General features: G+C 40.4%; 1 protein-coding gene and 1 long non-coding RNA gene across 9 annotated transcripts in view; both read left to right on the top strand.

Annotated features, from left to right (window-relative positions):
- LOC109514437 (kinesin-like protein KIF23) overlaps positions 1–13,325 on the top strand; it is a 17,199-nt gene extending 3,874 nt beyond the window's left edge. Inside the window, exons 8-23 of one of the 8 annotated variants that reach the window (XM_019867548.1) lie at positions 1,220–1,332; positions 2,437–2,558; positions 2,760–2,862; positions 2,941–3,020; positions 3,152–3,271; positions 3,530–3,689; positions 4,225–4,389; positions 4,566–4,732; positions 5,769–5,942; positions 6,127–6,327; positions 7,240–7,545; positions 8,339–8,572; positions 8,721–8,809; positions 10,072–10,132; positions 12,073–12,113; positions 12,879–13,325. In XM_019867548.1, coding sequence (XP_019723107.1) covers positions 1,220–1,332; positions 2,437–2,558; positions 2,760–2,862; positions 2,941–3,020; positions 3,152–3,271; positions 3,530–3,689; positions 4,225–4,389; positions 4,566–4,732; positions 5,769–5,942; positions 6,127–6,327; positions 7,240–7,545; positions 8,339–8,572; positions 8,721–8,809; positions 10,072–10,132; positions 12,073–12,113; positions 12,879–12,897 — 2,155 coding nt within the window. In that variant the 3' untranslated portion in view covers positions 12,898–13,325. The remainder of the gene's footprint in view (positions 1–1,219; positions 1,333–2,436; positions 2,559–2,759; positions 2,863–2,940; positions 3,021–3,151; positions 3,272–3,529; positions 3,690–4,224; positions 4,390–4,565; positions 4,733–5,768; positions 5,943–6,126; positions 6,328–7,239; positions 7,546–8,338; positions 8,573–8,720; positions 8,810–10,071; positions 10,133–12,072; positions 12,114–12,878) is intronic. The other 7 variants (XM_019867549.1, XM_019867550.1, XM_019867552.1 and 4 more) reach the window with 7 other exon arrangements.
- A 3,776-nt stretch (positions 13,326–17,101) lies between these two features.
- Positions 17,102–24,626, top strand: part of LOC109514298 (uncharacterized) — a 22,705-nt gene continuing 15,180 nt past the window's right edge. The window contains exons 1-2 of the long non-coding RNA XR_002167962.1: positions 17,102–17,252; positions 18,502–18,591. This is a non-coding gene — a long non-coding RNA (uncharacterized LOC109514298). The remainder of the gene's footprint in view (positions 17,253–18,501; positions 18,592–24,626) is intronic.

A 24,626-nucleotide genomic window follows, 5' to 3' on the forward strand; every position in this document is an offset into this window, starting at 1 on the left:
TATATTGTTGTATATACTGTAAATAGACATCCACTTTATATAATAAAATACATTCATAACCCATATATAGTAAACAGTGTGGGACTTCACTATCACTGCATGAGGTAAGAATCAACAGCTTTTTTATCACATTTACACAACACTTTATGAATACAAGTAATGAACAAATCTTAAATATGCAGAGAATGTGTTTCCGTTTTTAGTTTTGATTTTGAGCAGCAAATTTGAAGTTACATATTGGTGCTCACCAGGAATGCATAAGCAAAATTGCACAAATTTTCACTTGAAAGAATAGTGGCAATCTTGGGATTTTTTTCTGTTCAAGTTTCAAATAGTGTGTAAATTCAATACACTTTATCTTCAGCATGTTTAGTGCCACTTTTGTAAGTAACCACGCCCCGCCCAGGCCACGCCCCTTTCCGCTTTTTTTCATCACTCGCCATTGCCATCACTGCTTACAAGAGCAGCGCCTCGTCTACAATTTCTGTTGCATCATGCTAATGTTCCAAAACAGTCCATGTACATAATGTACAATAGATACAGTATACAGTATTGAAGCCTTTTTCTGCTGTAAATTTCAGTCACTTCTAGGCCATTCTCTTTTGTGAGGTGGCTTGGTATTGGCACACCTTTAAAGAACACTGATTTTATGTACGGTATATATGCCCCTTAAGTTTTCATTTGTGGCCTTAGCTTCACTGAGTAGATCTTATTTGTCATCTGTCAGAGGTTGTTGTTCATGCACTGGATAAGGCTTGCGATGTTGTACAATTAACAGTTTACGAGGTTTTTCTCATTCTGGCTTACCCTCTCTGCTTTGAGCTGTTATTGTATTTAGTCCTCAATGAATGGCTTTAGCTTGACTGCCCATCTTTAAAACCCGCCTCAAAACTCACTTGTATTCTTTGGCATTTGACTTAGCATGACTCAGATTTGTTCTTGGTTTTGCTGTTCAGTGCTTTCTACCGTCTTTGTTACTGATTTGTTGCTTTACTGGTGTATATGTTAGTTGCTCCATGTACAGCACTTTGTGTGGAGCGATGGCTGTTTGAAAGTGATCTATAAATACAGCTGAGTTGAGTTGAGACTGTGTGCAAGAGGCTGTAACGCAATGTATCTGTGTACACTTTAGCATGTTTTCACCTTTCATTGTCAAATATTTGTCATTGTGCCACTGCGTTTTTGTGTGCTTAATTATGTTTGCTTTCGGATCCTTCAGAGCTCCTCAATCCAAGATTCTACGTGAAGATCAGAATCATAACATGTATGTTGCCGGCTGCACAGAAGTTGAAGTCAAATCTACAGAGGAGGCATTTGAAGTCTTCTGGAAGGGTGAGTGAAGATTGGCTCAATTACTCCTTGTGAAAGTTACACAATTTACAACCACTCTTGTTTGCTTCTTAAAGTACTTGAGATCTGAAAACCAGGGTCAAGATGAAAGCATCTCCAATTTTTTGGGGACATTGAAATATGGCAGCAATATAATCTGAATTTGTCTGAAGTCAGAATGTGCTGTTTTCCATCACGAACATATGCTAATGCAGTAGCAAAGTGATAATTACAGGAAAGGTTTTCATGAAATATATTTCTCGGCTGCAACCCCCGCCCCCAGCCCCCCTCCAAAAACAAAAAAACATTAAATTAGACAAAACTGAGATCCTTCTTGTGCCACTCTGCACATGCAAACAATGCACGTAAATTAGACTAGTCAAACATATAAATGAATGGCCACTTAATTAATAGGAGTGTGCTTCAGATACAGTACTCGCTACTGGATGGCGGCAGCAAACGCCACGACATCCGTTGAGCATCCCGCATCTCACTCGCAATCTGAGCTACAACAAAAGTTGCGTCATGACCTCAATAACGGAACAAATTAACCTCAAGTCTTGGCATCACTTTATATCACTGACATAGCTGAGAAATGATTCAAAGATAGTTGGGCCTTCAGACTTTACACGATGATGTTTAAAAAAAAAAAAAAAGTTATGAGCAAAATTCACACAAAGTATTGTCATTGGAGTTGGTTATGGCTATGCATTTTGAGATGCAGATGTTGTTTATTTTTGTTTTGCTCTGAATTGCCATTTTCCAGGAGTGATATATTGCACACGAAGACAGTGACAGTCATTGAGAAGAACTTGCTAACATCCTTTGCCTTGATGATTACTTGAGTCTTGAGTCAGCTGTCAACAACCCCCCCCCATACATCAGAAAAAAATGATTCCATTAAACTTTCAAAAGGCATCGAGAGACTGATTACATGTTTGTTATTACAAACCTTGTAAAAAATATATATATATTTTTGTATTATTACTTTTGAAAAATCTGTGATTGTTTGAACTTATTTCCGTGCTTTCTATAATGAGATCGTTCACATGAGTAGATGGAAATATGTGGAGCTTTGCAAAATGTGTAACTGAGTACTTCTTGTAGGGCAAAAGAAAAGGAGGATTGCCAACACTCAACTGAACCGGGAATCCAGTCGTTCCCACAGTGTCTTCACATTAAAACTGATTCAGGCACCTCTTGATGCTGATGGCGACCACATTTTGCAGGTAATGTGCTGCTCCAAAAGTTACTTGGGGAGTTATGTACCGGCATTCAAGCTTGAAAACAAGTTTTCCTTCACAGAGATGACCATTATAGATCTCCTCTTTTACAGTCCAACCGAATGATGGTGTGACACAAAAGCAGGCAGATATGTCATGTCAAGCCATCATGTTTCTGATGATATTAAATCTGTACTTTCATTTTAGGACAAAAACCAAGTAAATGTGAGCCAGCTGTGTTTGGTTGACCTAGCAGGTAGCGAGCGCACTAGTCGAACAAGAGCAGAGGGAAGCCGTCTGCGTGAAGCAGGTAAGTCTTTTTTTTCTTGTCAGTATTTAACAGTAAAAGCTAATTCATCTTCATATTTCCTTGGTGTCTCGCCACCAGGTAATATAAATCAGTCATTAATGACTCTGCGCACATGTATAGAAGTTCTGCGAGAGAACCAAATGTGTGGAACAAATAAGGTGGGTGTCCTCTACTATTTGTGTGTACTGTTTCACCAGTCGTTTTGCTGCTTATGAGAGTAACTGAGACTGCATACTCTCATAGTTTGTTGTTTTTTTTTTCCCACTTTTGCGTTTCCCTCCTTCTCCAGATGGTGCCATACAGGGACTCTAAAGTGACTCATCTTTTTAAGAACTACTTTGATGGAGAGGGCAAAGTTAAGATGATCGTGTGTGTCAATCCAAAAGCCGATGATTATGAGGAAACCATGGTAATGCATGTTCCAAATGTTGGTAGTCTTGCTAATTGCCATTGAAGCAACGCAAAAGAATGACTGTACTTAATATCAATGGCAATTGGATAGACTTTTCACTGATGTCTTTGAATGAGAATATTACCCTTGTTTCAACTTGGCTTTTCCAACCTGACCCTCAAATGATCTGCATCAGCCTCAAAAATTGTTCCGCTGTCAGATCAGTTCAACTTTATTACATCATAAGTTTTGTAATCATTGTCTTTGGCGCCGCAGCTCGTAATGCGGTTTGCAGAGATGACACAAGAGGTGGAAGTTGCACGGCCGGTTGACAGGCCAATCTGCGGTCTTGCGGCTGGACGTAGGCAAAAAAATCAGGCATTCAGAGATGAGCTGTCACGTCGTCTGGCTGATCGAGGTGCTCCCGGTAATGCTTGTAAGTAGGGCTGAACTGTGCAATGCCAGTGGTATTGTGGTGTGTGCTTGTGTGTGTGGTTGGAGGGAGGTGGGGGCTTGGGTGTGTGCGTGGGTGAAGTAAACTGAGCTTCAATTTCGGTCAGTAGCCTTTTTATATATACGGTATGTATATTAAACAACTCGAAAGGAAACTGTCTTTCATATTAATTGCTTCATTTTACTGTGTTACAAGGTAAGCCTAACCTACGAGAACAAAACATTTATTTGTAACAAATCTGATATAGTTTGTCTTACTGGTTAATTTATTGCTTGTGTTTATTAAAAAGTACATGGTCGGTAAGAGGACCTTGAAGAAAGTAATTGCTTATTAAATCAAGATCGCAATGTTGAGAAAAGTAATCACAGTTGGATTATTTTCCCAAATCGTCAAGCCCTATTGCTAAATAATAAGTGAGTCTACCTAACTAGCACTGTCTTGTTGTGCCATGTGTATGTAGACTTTGCCAATATCTCCTGACCAATGTCCCGATTTGACATTTTCACGTTTTCTGCAGTAGATGATCCAGCTCTGCTCAATCAACTCATTGAAAGCTTTCCACCTCTGCCGCCATGTGAGTTGGTGGACCCGGGAGACGATCAGACGTTACCACGCCTGATTGAGGTTCTGGAGAGGAGGCATCGTATCCGCCAGCTGATGGCAGAGCAGTTCAACAAAACTGGTACAATATTTAACCAGCATTGAATGATAATGGAGGGAACTGAATAACATTTCTGACTTGAGGTTTTATATTCAACCATTTTGTCAGTATTTTTTTTGTTTTTTAACCACAAGGCAGCATTTAAATTCATTTAAAGCATAGTTTCTTAATAGCTCACATTGTGCTTTCTTGTGCAGCCAACATGCTCAATTCCGTGGTTCAGCAGTTTGATGGTCAGCTTGGCGTGAAGGAGAACTTAATCCAAGACCAGCAAAGCAAACTGTGCGAGAGGGACAAAGTTATCACCAACCAAAAAACAGAGATCGAACGGCTAGAAAAAAAATCCAAGACCCTGGAATATAAGGTATCTTCTACAGCAGCGCTCAGTAGCTAAATTTTTTCCTAATAATTCTACTCTGGGCTGAAATTACATTTTCATCAGGCAAACCCTGCTTTTCCTTCAAAAATTGTTTTATACTAATAGCTCAGGGATGTCAGGCTTAGTTGGTCTCCCTATTTTTTTTAAATTGGGAGATTAATGTATGCCCCTTTCACAGACCAGTGAGTGGACACAGCTCTCTTTTATTTTACATCCTGACTGAACTCGTGGGCCAGTCAGCCAATCATCAGTGTATTTCTTGTGGTGTGGTGTATTTCTTAGTTGGGTGAGGCAGCCAATCGGTTAATTGTATAGTGCATACAGGTACCTGATTGGCCGAGTAATCCAAAACACCGGAGCGCTTCGTTTTGCTCGTCCGTATTTTCCTCAGATTTTGTGACGATTTTACTGTCACCATGTCATCATAATTTTTTTTTTTTTTTTTTTTTTTTTTTTTTTTTTTTTTTACACAAAACACCAAACATGATCTACATCGGCCATTTGTCTTTACTGATTTCAGAAAAGACATGCACTTACAGTACTCACAAAAAGTTAGAGAAAGGGCTGTCGGCTGCAATTTCAGGATGAACCTAGAATTCAATATCAAGTTGACAGGTTAACTTAATTTGACCTTCTCTAAACTTGAAAATCTGCAACTGTCAGTGTTTCAGGAGTTTCTGCACAAATTGTTCTCTCTGAGCTGATCAATACAACTCATAACAGGTGTTTGATTCCTGAATTGACCATTTTGACATCATAGAACAAAGATGGCACCCAACAATGGATCATCAGTACTTCACCATTGCAAGTCTTTAAACAGGATATTCTCAGAGAGAAGTTGCCATTGAGCCGAGTCTCACACAGCGTCATCAGCAGATTGCAGCAGAGATGCTGAAGGACAGGAAGAGTTACAGAAAGGCATAAACATCCTTGGACATGCATCAGTCAAGTCATGGCTAAAAGACCTGTTGTAAATCTCTTTCAGTGTTGGCTCATTTGTTCTCATGTTTACGCTATCCAGATTGATATTCTGCAAAAGACAACCAACATGTATGAGAACGACAAACATTCACTCGAGCGGGAGCTGGAGGCTCGTGCTCAAAAGCTCCAGCAGGAACTGGTGGAAAGGAGGCGAATGGAGCAGCGCATGCAGGGCATGGTCACAGACACCAAACTCAAGTGGGAGAAGGAGTGTGTGAGTGGAATTAGCAGTAAAAGCCCTGATATTTGAAAAATAATCTTTTGTTTCTTGTGGATAGAATATGAATAATGGTTCATGGTGGATTTTTTTTCACCCCTCTATTGACAAGATGCAACACAATGATTGTATTTACCTTATGCTACCGTCCTTTGAGAGGTTTCACACTTTGCTTGTCCAGGAAAGACGGGTGAATGCTAAACAGCTTGAGATGCAAAACAAGTTGTGGGTCAAAGATGAGAAGCTGAAGCAGCTCAAAGCGATCGTTTCCGAGAGCAGCAGCAGTAGCAGCGCAGACAGACCACAGAAACCAGAAAGGCCCTCAAGGGACCGAGATCGCCATTATGGACAGAAGAGGTCTGCTTCGCCATCACCGCTTCCAGTAAGTGACGACAGTTCATTCAAATCAACAAAAATAAAACTTTGTATAAGAGATGGGGGAATAGATATCACCCTTGATTAATTTTTATTATTATTATTATTTTTTTTTTTTTGCGTTATTGATTAATAATACTGTCTCCAAAATGGACCTGGCCAAAAATGAACCGGTCCACTGACTGGCTGCAAATCAGGAGGAAGTGATGAAATCCTCATTTGATGAATCGGTGTGCAAAGGAACGGGAAGCGATATGTCTTCATTCTGCCAATCAGTCTGCAGGATTCAGTCATGTGACTCCGTCGCAGCAGCCGGGGGAACACGTTTCAAATATGGATGAGCCCACGTCCCTAGCCTGTATAGGGAGTTTGTCAATATTGATGTCGGTTAAAAAAAAAAAAAAAAAAAAGATTTTTCAAAAAGCGGTCCTCATAGAGATCGATACACTTGTGTTCCATCACGAACCATAAAAAGGATTACTTGACTTTTTGACTCAAGAAGAGTTAAATAAAGTTCAGCAAGGCAAGATGTCATGAAATCCACACCAAGTTGAGCAAACAGGCACTGTTCCGTTGGCGAGACATCACTAATACCACTAACACGTGCACTGCTTTATCAGATAAGTTTGCCAGGTGTTTGATATTCGCTAAACATTCAGTTCTTACACGCTCGTACTCCGCATACCGTGTGTGTAGTATTTGTCGGAACATCTCGGAAACTGTCTGCATTTGTTGTTGTGTGTGTGTGTGTGTGTGTGTGCATGCATGAATCAGAACATCAAGACCCGTTTTTGGTGTGTAATTGATCCATTTTGCAGACTTCTAATGGCTGCTGCTTTTATACTGTATGTGACATTGCTTATTTCTCACTATCTTAATGCACACAATGCTGTGGGCTCGTTCCCTCATTACTTTTCAGGATTTCCGACAAACTCCTTCCCATCAAAGTCAAGCTCAGAGTAGGGCAGTTCAGGACAATTCCCCCACCTCCACTTCATCTTATCCTTCAGTAGCAACCTCCATCTTTGAGTGGGAGCAAAGGTGCCCTGTAGACTCAGCCTCCCAGTATAGAGAAGCGGGGACCCCTCAGTGCAGGAGCCGGACTCCCGCCATGTGCCATGACGCCGGCAGAGCAAATCGCAGGAAAGGCCAACGCTTCATCTCAGAAACCGAGGCCCCTGCGACGCGTCTGGTCCATGGACTTGACCTAGAGGCAGGCATCAGGGTTAGTGTGTGCTAGTCACCTAGATGTGCTTGTGACGTGATTTCTTATTTTTGCATTGGCAGCCATCATGCGTATAAGCATCCGCAAGTCTCGAATTGCATCTCTAAGTGGCTTTGTATCAGTGTGACATGCAGAGACGCTATGTGGTTCAAGTGTAGCCTGGATGTCAATAATGTAGACTTTCCCAGGTAGTGCCTTTTATGAGTAGTTACGTTCTACTCTATTTTGCTTGTAGACTTCTTTCCTCAGCGGGCTGTTTGGACTTTTGAAATCGCTTGACATTATTCATGTGTAAATGTGCAATACTATACAAATTCAATTTAAATTGTACTCATTGTGATCAAACACTTCATTTTTAAATTTGCATGCAGTTTCTCTTTCTTTTGTCTTTGCATGACAACTCACAAACTACCGGTCTGCTATTCTCGCAGTGGCTGTTTTCAGATGCAGTGTTGAATAAGTGTATTGCTGGAACAGTCACCAAATATGTTCCTTTTTTTTCCCCCTACTCTATATATTTTCCCCTACTCTTCACTTAATATCATCCCAGTGGCGGATGCTGTTGGGAAGTGAACATTTTGTTATCAGTTAATTTGTATGGTACCCGATGCACCGTACTCAACAGTGAATACATCAAAAGAAACAACCCCCTCAGCCATGACTTCCAGTTATACATTTACTCTCGCAGCACCTGAACAACCCACTCTGTTGATGATTAAAAAAAAAATCCAAGTTGAATTTTCACAAATCTGAATAATTTCCTGGTTTTTCTCTTTCACACTGGGATCATCAGCCGGCTCGGGAAATTAATCCAGTGCACAGACGTTCACACTCTGCAGGTGGGGAGAAATGGGTAGACCACAAGCCATCTTCCAATGTCGACCTTGGCACTGTCATGCAGCCAATCATACCCAATGCAATCCAAGTGTCTTCCCCGAGTGAGAAAGCTCTGTCTAAATGCCACAAGTATGTGCTTAGGCATCAAGAGCTTGCCTCTGACGGGGAGATTGCGACAAAGTTGATCAAGGTAAAAAGATGATGGATCACTTACTGATTTGACCTATTTGATTTGATTTCAGAGATTGGTTATTGCAGGTATTAAAAGAACACAATTTGTGTTGGATTTTCTTCTTTGCTGTCATTTTATCCTGCCATTCTCTGTCTTTCCCCCACAGGGCAATGTTTTTCGAACCAGAAGTGGTGGCCAGGCTGTCGAATTCACAGATGTTGAGATGCTAAGGCAGGAGTGCCCAAGTGCACCAAGGTACCCTTGTCTTTCAGTTGAACCTCCAAAATAAAACGCAGTCTGTTCTGTGACGCATCTTAACTGCGATGCACCATGCCGTCAACAAACGCTACGCAATATTTTAAGTAACTTTAAGGTGACTGTCATACATGTAACAAGACATTATGAAAAGATCTTTGCGCATATATTCGAAATCTTTGATGCCACCTTTCAGGGCCAATATCAAAATGTGGCACTTTATTTCTAGAAATCTCTGCCAGTGTTTACATTTTCAAATTCTTACTTTTACAACATGACTAGAAAATCGCATTGTCCCATCATGAGTGAGTTATTTTTAGAACAGGCCCACAGGCCACTCATGTGCGCCTCGAGGGCTACCTGGTGCCCGCGGGCACCGCGTTGGTGACCCATGCTGTCGACTATACCTAGTACCTGTACGGTATTTCATTTTTGGATGTACGTTATGTTTTTTTAATATTAAATCAACATTGTGGGTTTTTCATAAATCATGCACACAGGTCATACTCAATTAAAAAAAAAACTAATCTAAAAACTAACCAAGTTGCCCCGAAAACTAATCAAAGCTAAAGACACACAATAAAATTAAAATGAAAAAAAAAACCTAACTATAATGATAATAACACTGCTTACTAGTGTTTGTTTTTTTCACTACTATTGCCACTTTTTGCCTTGGAATACAACTGGGGTCAACATCCCCAAGACATAGCCCTCGAATGAGAAAGGTGTAGCCCGATGTAGGAGACTAAGCCCTCTCACGTGATGGGCTTGGGAGCGGCTCCGGTGGGGTTGAACAAAAATAACAGCTTTTAAAGTTTTCATGGTATTATGTCAAATTCTGTCATATCTGAAATGTCACTATACATCGTGAATTGATTTGAAAAAAGTCGTGAATTTAATCGTAATTGAAATATATCTGAAAAATCGCAGGTCCAAGATATAGTGCGGAATATGCCCAGTATGTCCACTTTGTTTTCTTTTTGAAATTTAGTGGGTGCAGGTTTATATCCAGGTACGCTTAATAGTCCGGAAATTCTTGTGCATTATTTATCCCGTTTGAAACTTTGCTATCGAGCGGCAATTGTAGATGTGCAGGAAGCAGTTTTACCCAGGTGCAGACAATAGTTTAATGTTGTGTAGCATTTCAAAAATAAATAAATAAAACGTTTTGTTCATATAATTTACCTTGCTGTAGTATAATAACCATTCCAACAATTTCAGCTGTGAAAACTTGATATGACCCAAATGTTGTCTTGTTGCAGTCGCAAGAGGAGATCAGGCTCTGCAGAAACACCAGACAACGTGGAGGACCAAGAAAACTGGGTATGGTCAATTTTCTTTTTTCAGAACACTGTTTAGGGAATCCTTTTTTAATTTAATCCAATTTTTAAGAAAAAAAAAACTCATGATCGACCTTCGTCCATCAATGCCTTTCATTGCCGATCACATTAGCCTGCAGTCAACTAAAGCAGGGGTCCCCAACCTTTTTTGCCCCACGGACCGGTTTAAGTCAGACAATATTTTCAGGGACCGGCATTTAAGGTGTGGCGGATTAATACAACAAAATAATATGGTATGAGCTGCATGAAAACTGTTTTGTTTTCGAAATATAATAATAAACACAAGGAGCGTCTAATCTGGTCGCAGCACTCTTATCGCTCTGGTAATGTTTAATGCCTTCAAAATACGATACAACGCAAATTCAAAGTGCATGAAAATGACGACTCACCACAGCCCAGAGCTTGATTTTCTGCAATCAGACAGTCCCATCTCGGGGTAATAGGAGACAATGACACCTCAAGTGTGTGGTTTATGTCCAGTCTACTTTGTAATTTTGTTTTAGTCGCTGTTGCTGCAGAAACTCCCCACCTCACACAGGTAGGATGTCGGAAATAGCAACAGTGCTATTGTGGCGATCTCAGAGTATTCAGCCATAACTTTGATCCAGTTGTTTCGAACGTACTTTTAAGGCCGCCGTCATTTGCGATCTCCAAGCAGCTTTTTTACAAATTTTGCAGGCTTCAGCGTTTTGTTTATGAGCGTCATCGGTCACCTGACCGAGAAGTGTGCCTTGACGTGAGTCAAGCGTGACACAGACGGATGTAACAGAGAATCCGGTAATTTTTCAAAATAAAACATATTTCGCATTCCGAAATTAATAAAACGGAAAAAAGGCAAGTTCTTTCTGTGCGGCCCGGTACCAAATGCCCTGCGGACCGGTACCGGTCCGCGGCCCGGCGGTTGGGGACCCCTGAACTAAAGCACAGCGTGTGTGCAATGTAACAACCCCGTAACCTTTCTTTAATACTGCAACGGAAATTTGGATTACAAAAAAATAACATTCATCAATTAAAAAAAAAAAAAAAAAAGAAGCGATTATTCAAATTGTAAGTGAGCAGCTCTACATTAAAAGAAAAAAGTGCAGCTAATCCATGTGAGCTGTATCGGCATTGAAAATTGGTATCGCAATTCAGCATAAAACCCTGATCGGAACACCTCTCATAGTCAGCTATCATATTATGTTCACGCACTACTCAGAAGGAAATACACAGACTGGGGTATCTTACTGGGAAAAAATATGGATGAAATTAAAGAACTGTGTGGCGATCTAAAATCCTAGATGTGGTTTAGTACCGACTCCCAATCACCTGCTGAAATATGGCTTAGAAGCTATAACGGCTCCTCAAATGTTTTCTTTGAGTTCAGACAGAATTGACGGGTCAACAACTGTTCAATGACTTCCTCTTATTTGGCTAGCCATAAACCAGAGTCGCTATCAATATCAATTTTGAAATACAGTATAACACTAATCACTTATCACAAAATACACATGGTCACAAACTGTTTGGCCTTCTGAGCCCAAATTTAGGAGAACCTTGAAGAAAGTGTTGCATCTTGTGGGAAATTGTGCTTGGACACAGGAAGCAGTTGTCTATTAAACTGACTGAGGACCCCCTGATCACATGACTTCTCACTGCGCTACTCAATGCAATTCTTAAATGAAACAGCAGAGGGCACAGTAAACCAAATGTTGAATTCCTCATTAGACTGTATTACCCACACACCCTCGCAAAATGCACATAGATCAGATTTAGATACATTCTTTAATACAGTATTATATATATATATATATATATATATACACACACACACATTATTGTTATTATTTTTTTTTTTTCTCACATCAGTGAAGTTTTGCACAGGGCCCTGGATGGTGGTTTACACGCAATGATTGTATGTCCTTGCTATCTTGTCCTTCACAGGCTCCCGTTGCAAGCACAAGCTCTGCCGTTGGGCATCAAAAGTGTGTACAGCATTTTCTGTCTTTGTTACCACTATAACTATAGACCCATTTTCAGTTTGGAAGCAAAGATGTAATCGGCATGCGCGCGCATTGTTGGCGCAGAAATATATGTACACAAGATGACTAACGAATTTTACCAGATGGAAAGCAATTTACTGATCCTTATGGGATTACAGAGTGGGAGGAAGGTGTTACAAAGTGGCCCGATGTCCAATGGCCAGATACTCATTTTTATTTAGTGGAGAAACCTAGTGTGTGCACTAGAAAAAAAAAACTGCGTGCCCCGCTTGAGCCATCGTCAACCGAAAAGAGAACTACATTCTCACAGCTAACTCTACTTGCGTGGCAGGGTAGTAACATAGCCAGCTAGTTTGTTTTGTTGCTTGCTATGTTATATCAAAGGGAATGTGAGCAGTCCTGATTATGTCCTCGAGCCAGTCTGTGTATTTCACAGTTTGCAGCCACAGGCTGCTCCAGTTTTTTTTAAACCACTTTCTACTCCGATTCGCACACACACAGTAAAGCATGTTGACGTTGTACGAAACAATTCAAAAACTAAAACAACTCCATCCTAAAAAACAACAACAAAAAAAAAAAAAAACAAATCTTCGCAGGCACGCACGTCTTCTGTCGTTTTTGAGCCTGAACGCCCAGCTTTTGATGACATACAATGGAAATGGGTCTATTATTTTTGATTGTCATCTTACGTTATTGTATATTTACTTGATTTCTGATTATATCTCTTTTTTTTTTTTGCCCCTGTAGACGAAGGAAACCACAGTGATTTTTTTTTTATCTGAGTAGCAACATGGTATAGTACCTGTTGGCCTACTGGAACATGAAGAAACATTTTTTTGTTTTTTACAGTTTAGTGACATTTTTGAGTGTAATTACAGTGCACAACAAAAAAATGACATTCAGATATATCATCACAATGTGCTGGATTTAGAACTTAGTTTTTGTGGTGTATTTTTTATCAAATATATGAACTTTAAAACTCACTGCCACACAAATGTATATTGGTTAAAATGAGTTTTTCTCGTTTTTAAATGTCAAGACTTGTTAAATATTGTGGTCATAAAATTGTGTGACCAGCATCAACTGTGTATATAGTGAAGTGTATTTTGTTGAACTTGACATTCTGTAAATCAGTGGAATGATGCTTTTTTTTCCCGATTCTGTTCAGGAAAATACATTATAAGGCACACTGCTCTTTTTGGTGGCATTAAATGTATTTATTCTGAGGTGGCCTGTTTGTGATTTATTAAACCACATTAGTGGAGCATCCTTTTAAGTCTTGTGAATAATTCCTTGAGAAACCGGATGATGAATGCCACTCAACTCCAGGCACGTTTGAGGGAAGTGAGAGGCACCCAAGTGTCACGCCAGATGATTCGAAACCATTTACATCAGCGTAGTCTGCGCGCTAGATGACCTGCAAGGGTACCTGACCACACCACCAGGTACCGGTGTCATCGTCTTGCATGGGCCACTGAGCATTTACGCTGGACTAGTGGGCCTCAGTGATGTTCTCTAATGAAAGTCGATTCACGTGGAGCAGAAATGATGGCCCCTGCAACGATGTTGGATGTCAAGGAGAGCACTATGCATCAGCCATTGTTCTCATCAGATGAGCTTTACGTGGCGGCGGTGTTACAGTGGGGGCAGGTGAGTCCAGTCAGTACGGAACACTTTGTGAACTGTACAGTGACAGGCCCATATTACCTGAAGAACATAATTCCAGTGATTGTGCCCCATCATGAACAACATGGGCTTAATTTCATCTTTATGGACGACAATGCCTCAGCTCATTGAGGTCGCATTATCAAGGAACGGCTGTTGGAGACTGGTGTACCTCAAATAGAATGGCCTGCACTTTTTCCAGACCTGATTCTTATTGAAAACCTGTGGGATCAGCTGAGTTGCCATGTCGAGACTTGACACTGCTCCCCAGAACTTCAATGACCTGGGCTGCCCTTCAAGAAGAGTTGGATGCCATGCCTCAGCAGACAAGTCGACTTGTGAATAGCATGAGACGCCGTCGTCAAGCTCTAATTGATGCTCAAAAGCACATGACGGGTTATTGAGACGTTGACATTTTTAGTTGTGGTGTATCCACCATGGGTTGGTAACTTTTGTTTCAGTGAATTGTTTGAGATGAGGAAATCAGTGCATCCTTCGACTTAAATGTCCTACTTTCATGATATGATATCACTGTAGTGTGAATTTATTTTATTTTACTTTCCATAAATTTCACCTGAAAACCCAATATCCCTAAGTGTGTGTGTGTGTACATATACACACACACACACTCCATCCATCCATTTTCCGATCCGCTTTATTCTCACAAGGGTCGCGTGTGTGTGTGTGTGCACGTAAAAGAAAAGCACACGTTTATATATATATATATATATATATATATAAACACACACAAATGTGTGTGTGCTTTTTTTTTTTTTTTTTTTTGCCAGGTACACGTAAAAGCAAAGCTCAGTGGACTCTTAGATGATTAACTGCACCACTCATCATAACTGCTCTTTTGACGGAAAAAGGAAACTAATCTTTGGTGTTCGTTTGTTGTCCACAGCACTTCCGTCCTACGTTGTAGACTTTTGCGATTGATAAGAATGTGGGGAAATCGCTTCATCAGGCCATGTCAGCCCTCTGCTGCTTGTGAAAATATTGACCCTTCCTTTCTGCCTGTTTAACTAATAAACCTCCACGTAACACATGAGCAAATAGCACATGACGGCCCCACTTTATTAGAGGCCTCCTTTAACTCAAACACACACTAATGACTTTTTAAACAGGCCTCAAGCCAATCTGTCGCCCAGTGTTTGCTTTCGAACTCGGTATAAGTCGAAAACATGTTATTTTTTGTTGTTTTTGTTTTGTTTACTGCATTTTTGAATCTAAGAACGGCATTTGTGATGACTTTTGTATATGGTGAAGGTCAATACAATACATAACATTTTTAAAAATAATTATATCTAGGTCTCTCACAGCATCAGAGCTATACCTTCTTTTCCATTTAAAGTGCATTGAGTTAAGTTATTTCCACTAAATGACTTCTCCATTGTCTTTAAAGGTGTGTGGCGGCCTGTTTCTCATGAGCCCTCACTTATTTGAATCTCTTGCTCTCGTCTCCTTCAGTCAATAAACACTGTTTGGACAGCAGTATGTGTGGGTCTTTTTGTATGTATTTGTGTATGTTCACAGTCAGAACGAGTGCTTTACACTCTGTGGCATCACAAGGGGATGTGTGGCGGAAGGACACTTCATGCCCCATCAGAAACCGGTGCCACACACCAAAACAGCCAGTAAACCAGATATTACGTTTCCCTGCATGCCTGGCAATCCCTCGATTCAAGCAGGTGTAGAGTCAAGCAGAGTCAGACTTGTCAAGGGAGAGCAGGAAAAGGGTGGAGAAAACAAGAGGTGAAATCCCCTCAATGTCGAAGAAAGTTGTTTTCTATTTTTAATTTCATGGTTAACTTCTTTTTACACTTGTGTGGCTGTTAAATATGTTTTTTAAAAAAAAGTTAATTTCTAGATTCCATGAGAATAATGCCACCTAAATTCAAAGAAATTGGTGGTCGAGGGGTGCGCTAAATGGTTTGTGTTCTACTTTGGAGGCTCCGCACTCGTGTACAGTTTGCAGTGGTCAAGGACTAGACTGCAGCAGCAAGAATTTTACCTTGTCATGGGCTGTAAATATTCATACCACCTCTTCATAGAATGGACAGGGTGTCCACGAAGTCTGGAACTCATAGCGGAGTTCACGTCCACCAGAGCTTTCTCCCCTTGACTTCTTTTTCTGGGGTATGCTCAAAGAGAACGTGTACTCGATGATGATTCCAGATCCAAATTGCCATGAGAGAATGCATCACCAGTCAATGTGCTGAAATCGATGGCAATACAGACCTGAAATCATGTCTGCCATTATTTATCATACTTATAATTTGAATACAATCGTTTTGTTTTGTTTTCTTTTTTTAAACCATGTAAACCACTTAATGGACACCCTGTACCGAAATGCAATTCCCTCCATAGTGCTGCCAGTGCCAACTAAAAATGTGCATAATCTTTGTAAAGGCAGATTAATCGATGCAGCTCTTGTTTTGCATATCGCAAGATTGTTCAAGTGGACTGATGCTGTCCGGTGATGCACGTTCGTCTGCGCTCGTGAAAGCAGATTGAGACAAAGCTTGTGCTGTTTCTTTCCCAGCCGAAAGCAAGTAGAGCTATAACATCTTGAGAGCCACTGTTGAGCTTGTTTGCTTGCTTTGCATGTTGATCTTACTAAAAGCCTTTCACACTCCCTTCATACACACAAAGCACGAGTGTACATAGCTTAAATACACACATTAATAACAACTGTAATGTCATTCTTTGTTGAGTGCTTTTAACAGGTTCACACTGACCTTTTAACGTTTAAACTTCCTCTACAAACAACCGTCACCTGATAGGCAAACAAATCTTTATTGATGGGCAGTCACCTCCCATGATCCTTTGAGAGAAGCTGAACACAAGACCAAGCCATGGACCTTCCTCCAAAAATAATGGAACACTGAAGCCAATCGCTTTACTTTTGCAGTTGGTATCAAAAGAAAAACGTTATTTACATTTGAATATGACACGCAATTTAACTCGCATTATTTTTTATTGGTCACATTTTGAAGCGAGTAAAAGTGCCATTTTAAATAGACCACAATAAAAAGCCCACGTGGTATATTTGTTTTCAAATAATTTCCTTGCAATAACTATATCATGACTTCAATATTTAGCATACAATCAACCCCCCCGCGAGGCCCTGCTTTTTCACTGTACATATTTTATTTGACAATTGCATCTTGAAATGGCATTCACAAGGCGCCACTCACCCTACACAACTGCCTGCAATAGCATCTGCTGCCACATGGGTGCGCTGTGGCCTGCTTCTCGCGCCCCTCAAAAACCTCCAAACAAGACAATGTGTACAGCACAGGCTGACAACGGAGCAAATTCTCATAGTTGTGTCGGCAGAAGCTGTTTTCACAGAGAACTCCTCGGCGTACTGCGACCCCATTTTCACACCATTGCATGCAATGAAATACAATGCATTAATGCAATGCAAATCAAAATCAAGGTGGCGACACGGTGCGTACATGATGAAAGAACAGTCTCAGGTGTATTTTGTATCACGTTCATATTTTGTGTCAGTGCAGAGCTTTCAGCAATCAAAGAATGTGAACATGTGACATGTTGCCCCGACATAACGTGGCTCACTATGTGGGATAAGATGTCATGCTGTATTTTACAATTAATAAAAAAAAAGACAACATTATTTCTGTTCTTTTTTTTTTTTCTAATTTGAAAGAGTTATACTAAGTTTAAAGTTACCGGTAGTTTCAAACAGAACAATGACCGAGGTATGAACATATGTCTGAATTGTGCTCTAACAAGTCCACAGGTCTTACTGCTAGCATTTTTATCTGGAAGACACTTGTTTCCAAATATATATAACTTTTTTTTTCTTTGTACTTTGTGTCGAGTAAAATGGTTTATTGGCTCTCATCTTTCTGGAGAGGACATAACTTCTGACCACATAAAGGAGGAAAACGAGCATTTAACATTTTAGTTGCGCCCTCTGGCCGAGAAGATAATTGTACTGTGACAACAAGCCAAGGGCTCCCCTAATTGTACACTCCATTAATTATATCCGTCCAGTGTTATTCAGAATGGATGAAACAAATTGCAAAGACAATATGGAAATATGACATAACCATAACAACACTTTTGGCATCAGTGATCATTTAATGAAATTCTCAAATGTAACACGATGATCATTCCAATATAACCCGCTGTCTATGTGCATGATGAACTCGTCCTTTTTAAGATCCACTGACTGCACGAGAACTTCTTCTCCCCTGTCATCTTGCAGACAAATCCCCAGTCCTGTATGAGGCGAGGTCTGGGAGGCCAGCACTTCGAATGGAATATAAATGACATCATTATGTAATATTCAATCTGTTGCTGCTGCAATATCCTTTTCCACAGATAGCACCCTTCCCACCTTCCCTCCCTCCCTCGCCACCCCATATGCTCTGGCCTCTCTGGTCGTTGGTTCTTTTTCATGAAGAATATTAAAGACTTATTAAATTAATCGGCGCGCGTTGGCGCATGTTATTGCATTGCAGAGATTTGTGAAGCGAATGGAGCCATTAGGCTGCGCCGTAAGCTGATTTATTAAGGCTAGCAAGGATTCACCAAAAAGATAACCTGTTTTATTTTGCAAGAGTGAAGAGTTTAACCTGCTGAGGTCGCTCCTTTTTCCCTCTTTTTTGTGCAAGTTGGATGGATGACGGATAAACTGATCTTTGTTTGTTATTTCTCTGTCACTTTTTAGAGTTCTTCAGGACCCGCAGAGTCAACATTGAGGGTGTCAAATGGAGAGGATGAGGATGAGAGGTGGGATGACGCCGCTTAATAAGCGCAGGTGTGGTATGTATGGGTGTTCTCTAAACGTAAATTAATCAGCAGATTTAGCACCAATTGAATGTAGCGCAGGTGGCTAACCTCATTTAACAAAGCGTATGCCAGCAGTTTAAATGTAATTAATTGTCTGAGGGTTTTTTGGGGGGGAGGGGCTCCTTTGGGTCAACGGTTTAGTGGGCATTTTTTTTCCTTTGCTTTTTTTTTTTTCCCAAGCTTTGAAAGAGTCTGCTCTCAATTATTTCTGCAGAATTGCTTTGCTGGTTCTACGCTAGATTAAATATTCATTATGCTAAATAGGGGCTTTTTTTCCCTTCATAAATCCCTGTTAAATTTGGCTGGCAGGCTCCCTAAAGCCACATGAGAAAGACGTGTGGGGCTTGGATCGCCTCGTTTGTTTTTGTTCTGATGTCAGTGATGACGTGTTCCTGTTTTCCTACCTTTGTGTCCTCCTGGCTAGGAACAAACAGAGCTCTTCAGAAAGGGTGAAAACCTCGGATTTAAAGTGGGTATGGGAAAAATAAACAAGTGTGTCTGCTGGCCCCATGGCAGGGGCCCAACACCCATCAGTCCAAAATGAAATGGAGCGAAAAGATATTTGTGTCTGCGTGTCCACGTTTCAGAAAAAGGCAGGCAGCCAGTGAAAATAGGAAAGGTAAGACATTTCAAATATGACCAGTTTCCCTGAAAACATTCATGACCTAATATTTTGGGGGGGTTTTTTTGTGTTGTTTTACTTTTTCAGTAGAACTGACCTCTCTGATTGCATAGCTTACTCCAAAGGCCTCCTGGAAAATAAATTCAGTAGTATTTGAAATTCCTGAGTGGATTGGCCTGGGCTGCCCAGAGTAAGCCTGTGTTTATTTGTTTTCCGATTGCAGGGGGGATCGAGGTTGTGTTGACACAGAAGGCATTTGCTTTGTCTTCTGTTCACATTATGAAGGGCCTCTTAGTGCAGATGGTCCGGAATAGAACAAACCTCAAGCAGATGTGTACTCCTCTATTCTCCCAGACACAAAGTCTTGTTCCTTTGCCAACTAATATGTTTCAACATTTGCTACTGTAGCATGATGTCGTCTAGATTTTGAGATTTGTAAACTTGTGTTTCATAAGTGCAGCCAACATTCCAGACCTTGGCCTCCCGCTGTTGTAGTGGGGCTAAAACAATGCAGCTGGGAGATATAGGCCATTCTTGAATGAATCGCAGCAATTAAACGAGAAGCAGCTGTTTTACAAAGGAGCATCTAAAGACAAGTCAAAGTTGAAAGCAATCCCTTCAGTCCAAGCCTTCATGAGCAGATAACGAACCCCTGCCCAGGCCCTGAGAAGCTATTTTGAGGAGGCAGTGCAAAAAAAACCCAAAACAGACATGCCATGTGTTTGTGCAGGAGGGCTGCCACAAAAGATTATTTTGCTCGTCGACTAATCACAGACAGTAGTTGCAATTAGTTGACTGATCGGATCCTGTGCATATCGCGCCATATTGCACCTGCACTTCTATAAGCATCATTAGCTTACACCTTGAATTATTTAAGGTGTATGCAAATCCAATTAAAAATGGTAGTACAATCAATTTTAAAAGAAACTTTGCAGCTTGTACCAGCATTTTTGACATGTTTGTACAAGAGGGAGTGACTTAAATTGAAGGCCTTGACATTTTTTGCTCTTAGTGTGCAGTTTAAAATGAACCAAAAACGCTACACTAAAAGAGCACAGGTGTCAAACTCAAGGCGCGGGGGCCAGATCCGGCCCGCCACATCATTTTATGTGGCCCGCGGAAGCAAATCAAGCATGTCAGCTTTGCATGATCCTTGCTAAAATCTGGACCTAAATGTCAAATTTCATGTGTAATAAATAACAGATATTTTGCAATAATTTTGTTTCCCTGTTTAGACTCACTTGAACAATAATTGAACAAACTATTGCAGTTGAATTGACTGATTTAAAAACTAGCAATCTATCCATTTGATTTGTTGTATACAAGTAATAACACAATGAGACAATTAAACATTTATTTGGGTTCACTGTCGTAACGGCTCTCCAAGGGAAGACGTAAGTCCAAAGTGGCCCGCGAAAAAAGTGAGTTTGACACCCCTGCTGTAGAGAGTTGCAGTAATTCTATGAAACATCCATAAATACAAAAAGCAATACTTTTTGTTTTCCTTCACTTGTATGCATAATTTCAAAGTAGTCAACTAATTTACACCAGGGGTGCCCACACTTTTTTCGCATGCAAGGTACTGATAAAATGGCCAAGGTCTAATGATCTACGTACTTTATTTACCGTATTTTCCGCACTATAAGGCGCACCTAAAAGCATTAAATTTTGTCAAAGGCTGACAATGCACCTTATAACCTGATGTGCTTTATATGTGCATCAATATTCTGATTTATTGTCCGTAGTATTTTAAATGTTCTATAAAGCGCTTTGTTGCAGCTGCAGCGGTTGTGAAAGCTCTATATAAATAAAGCTGCATTGCATTGTATTGTATTCCCTTTAGCATTGCTACATATACCGGATGCATAACGCAACCACAGCCACTATTGTAGTTTCTATTTTACGTGCCTTGTAATGCTTTGCACCCTATATAAGGAAACAGTTTTAAAATAGGCCATTCATTGAAGGTGCGCCTTGTACTCCGAAGCGCCTTATAGTGCAGAAAATACGGTATTAAAAAATATGTGTATATTCTTTACTCTGGACAACAATATATTGTTGTCCCTTGCATAACTGAAACTTGATCCATGCAGGTACACCAATATATGTTTTACATATAAAGGATTCCAAGTATATTTTCAAATAAATACATGACTAAATAAAGTAGATGAATCATTTGATCTTGGCCATTTTACAAGTAGTTCGCATGCTGACAAAGTGTGGGCACCCCCGCCGTAAGACGTGTGTGCTAACTCCTGCTGGCTTCCAGACATGACTGATTCTGTCAGAAATCAGCCACAACATACTTCCATTTTAGATGATTGAGCATCACTGACTAATGCCTCTGTAATTCATAATAGATTCTAGAATACGTTAGCATGCAACAGCACATTGTATATTCTTAATCAGCTCTTGTACCTGTAATCGTTTACCGGGGTTGCAATTTCAAATGTTATGACTAGGAGAGCAAAAGACAACCTATCATTACAGTGGCAATCCAAAGTGAAACAGTATCTTTTTTTAGGGAGGAACTTTTGATTTTTGGATCTCATTAGATTGTGTAGTTAGGAGGTCATCTGGCTGGTCCGTTTTCCTCGCACTGTAATCTGGGGATGCATTGTACGTGATGTGACACAAGCATCACTACAATGAAAATATGCTACATTTATCTTCTATTTGTAGAGCGCAGCGCTTCAATTTAACGGTGATTAACCTTTCACCGCAGTACTTTCAACAAAAAGATAATAGCCAATTAAGGTTGCTGTTTTATGTCATAACATCACTCCACTTATTCTTCCAGCAAAAATAAATCCTATATGAGGAATTACTTATTGCTAATCTTGAAAGGCTCCAAGACGCCATGAAATTGTAAAAGAAGAAAACAACAATAATCCCCTGAGGCCAAATTCAATTTTACACTCCATTATTACATCAGAAATGCACAAACTGCAGGATCTTCTCCACAATTCTATATATATATTTTTTTTTTGCAGGATGACAGGAGAATTGAACCTCCGTGTACTTAAATTATAAGGCTGTTTCGGTGACATAAAACCATTGAGATTTGTAGTTGTAATGCGGTCAACATTTGTCATGAAGCGGTTCTCATTGGGGTCGCCAGTGAGGTGTGGCACGCTCAGGACCGAATACCACAGACAGGCGGGGCAGATAAAAAGACGCCCATTCACATCTAAATGAACAAAATGTGGGAGGACGTTCTCCCCATTGCAAGCACGGGGAGAACGTGCACACGTCATACAGGAAGGCAGGAGCAGAGATTCAAATCCAAACCTAAGTCCTGTAAGGGAGAGACGTGCTATTAACCACTTTAAAGTAGCCTGTACATGCTCATTATGATTACACCTTGTAGTGCTTGTGATCATGCTCCTCAGAAGAAAAATTGGAGTATTCACGCAAAGAGAACAAGGGGGATGTTTCAACGATTGCAATAGGAGAGAAAAAAACAATGTGAAATCAGACTCGAATGTCATTCGCCATAACATTTGGTGGGTGTTGCCGTAGGACAATAAGATATTTTTCAAAAGTGTCGTTCTGGTGACAAGCAAGGTTATTATAGTTGACAAAAATTAACACAATAACTCCAACTGAAAGAACTCTTTCATTAATTAAATCAAATATGAATGAATGCTTTAAAAAAAAAACTTTCTGAAACTATCCTTATTTAACTACAGCAAAAATGTCCCTCTGTTTCATCATTGTCGATTAATAGAGATGAGCTTTTGGTGTTCATTTCAATTTTTTTTTTATTTCACTATTACTGGAGAAGAAACTGTCAAACAGTCCTTTGGGAATTGTACTTTAGTACACAATATACTTAGTGATCTTTTCTTTTAATCTTGCGCTGGACCAACACTCCGTATAGAACCCCCCCCCCCCCAAACAAACGAATACTAACATTAACAAAACGTTTTTATGAGTTTTGTTTCGTTTTTATTAAAAACGACCGTCCACCCCCCGAAAAAATATAAACAAACATGCTCTAAAAACTCATTAAAACAAACTAATCACTAACTATCATGAAAAATCCAAAACTATAACCCTGGCAACAAGTCATCATCACACTATTGTTGAGTCCTGACAATATCAAATTGAGTATTGTATTGTGGGATGACACTGTTTTCCTTTTGTTCAGTCTGAAAGCGCAGCAACGACAGGCTTCTGGCAGGGGGAGGCGATGGAAATAGAAAATGAAGAACAATGGAGGAAAAAGGGCTCGTCCATTCCGAAAATTAATCTAAATGCTGCTCTACCTGCGAGCACGCTTTGCTAATGGCACTTGGGCACTCTATTATTTTAATTATTCCATTGATGAAAAATGCTGGTTATTTGGGAGCAGGGCCTGAAAATTCTAGTAGGAGGGTGAAACACTCTCCATGATTGTAATTGTCACCAGATTCACTTATTAACATCCGGGTGGCCATTACTCCAGAGAGGGTAACTGCAGGTCATTCAAAGTGGGTTAGAAGGTAATTGTGATAATGAGAGGGGAATGGTGGTTTTGTGTTAATGGATCAGCACCTTTGATGAGATGACACCTTTGAACATCTCAAAGGTTAACATTTAGCGATGGTTCCCTATCCCATCTGCATATCACGTGGTTACACAGGTTCACCTCTAAAATACACTGAAGCAGACGTGGGCATCAACAGTCCGGTGAGTCCGTCAGTGAGCCGTTGTCAGTATTTCCGTTCGGCCCAGTCCGTCCAAATCATCAGACTTTACCGGTACTGCGTCACACACAGGTGCTGCACACCTGACAGCAAACCAAATACATAATAAATAAATAAATAAAACATAACTTTTATTTCCACAGACCTCAGTGACACGTGTCCCATACTGTATTTCACCAATCACAGCGCTGTGCGTGTGTGTCTTTGTTGTTTTTATGTGTTTTTTTTTCCTTATTTGACTGCGTATGTGTGACCTAGAAATTACGTTCTTGACGCCGATTGGCTTTCTCCGACGACGGATTGACTGGACCCACGTGGCCTGCATACTGATGAATAGTGTGTGTGTGTATTTGTGCATGCGTGCGTGCGTGTATGTATGTATGTATGTATGTGTGTGTGTGTATATGGCACAGTTAGCATGTCACCATGAAGTGAGGGGGCACGCCGGTTGCCTGGTTAGCGCGCGCACACACACACACACACACACACACACACACACACACATACACACACACACACACACACACACACACAGATTGCATCAAGGCACACACACGCGCACACACACACACACACACACATATACACACACACACACACACAGATTGCAACAAGGCACACACACACACACACACACACGCGCGCACACACACACACACACACACACATATACACACACACACACACACA

This window comes from Hippocampus comes, unplaced genomic scaffold (genome assembly GCF_001891065.2).
Source record: "Hippocampus comes isolate QL1 unplaced genomic scaffold, H_comes_QL1_v1.1 scaffold2, whole genome shotgun sequence".
NCBI classification, from domain to species: domain Eukaryota; kingdom Metazoa; phylum Chordata; class Actinopteri; order Syngnathiformes; family Syngnathidae; genus Hippocampus; species Hippocampus comes.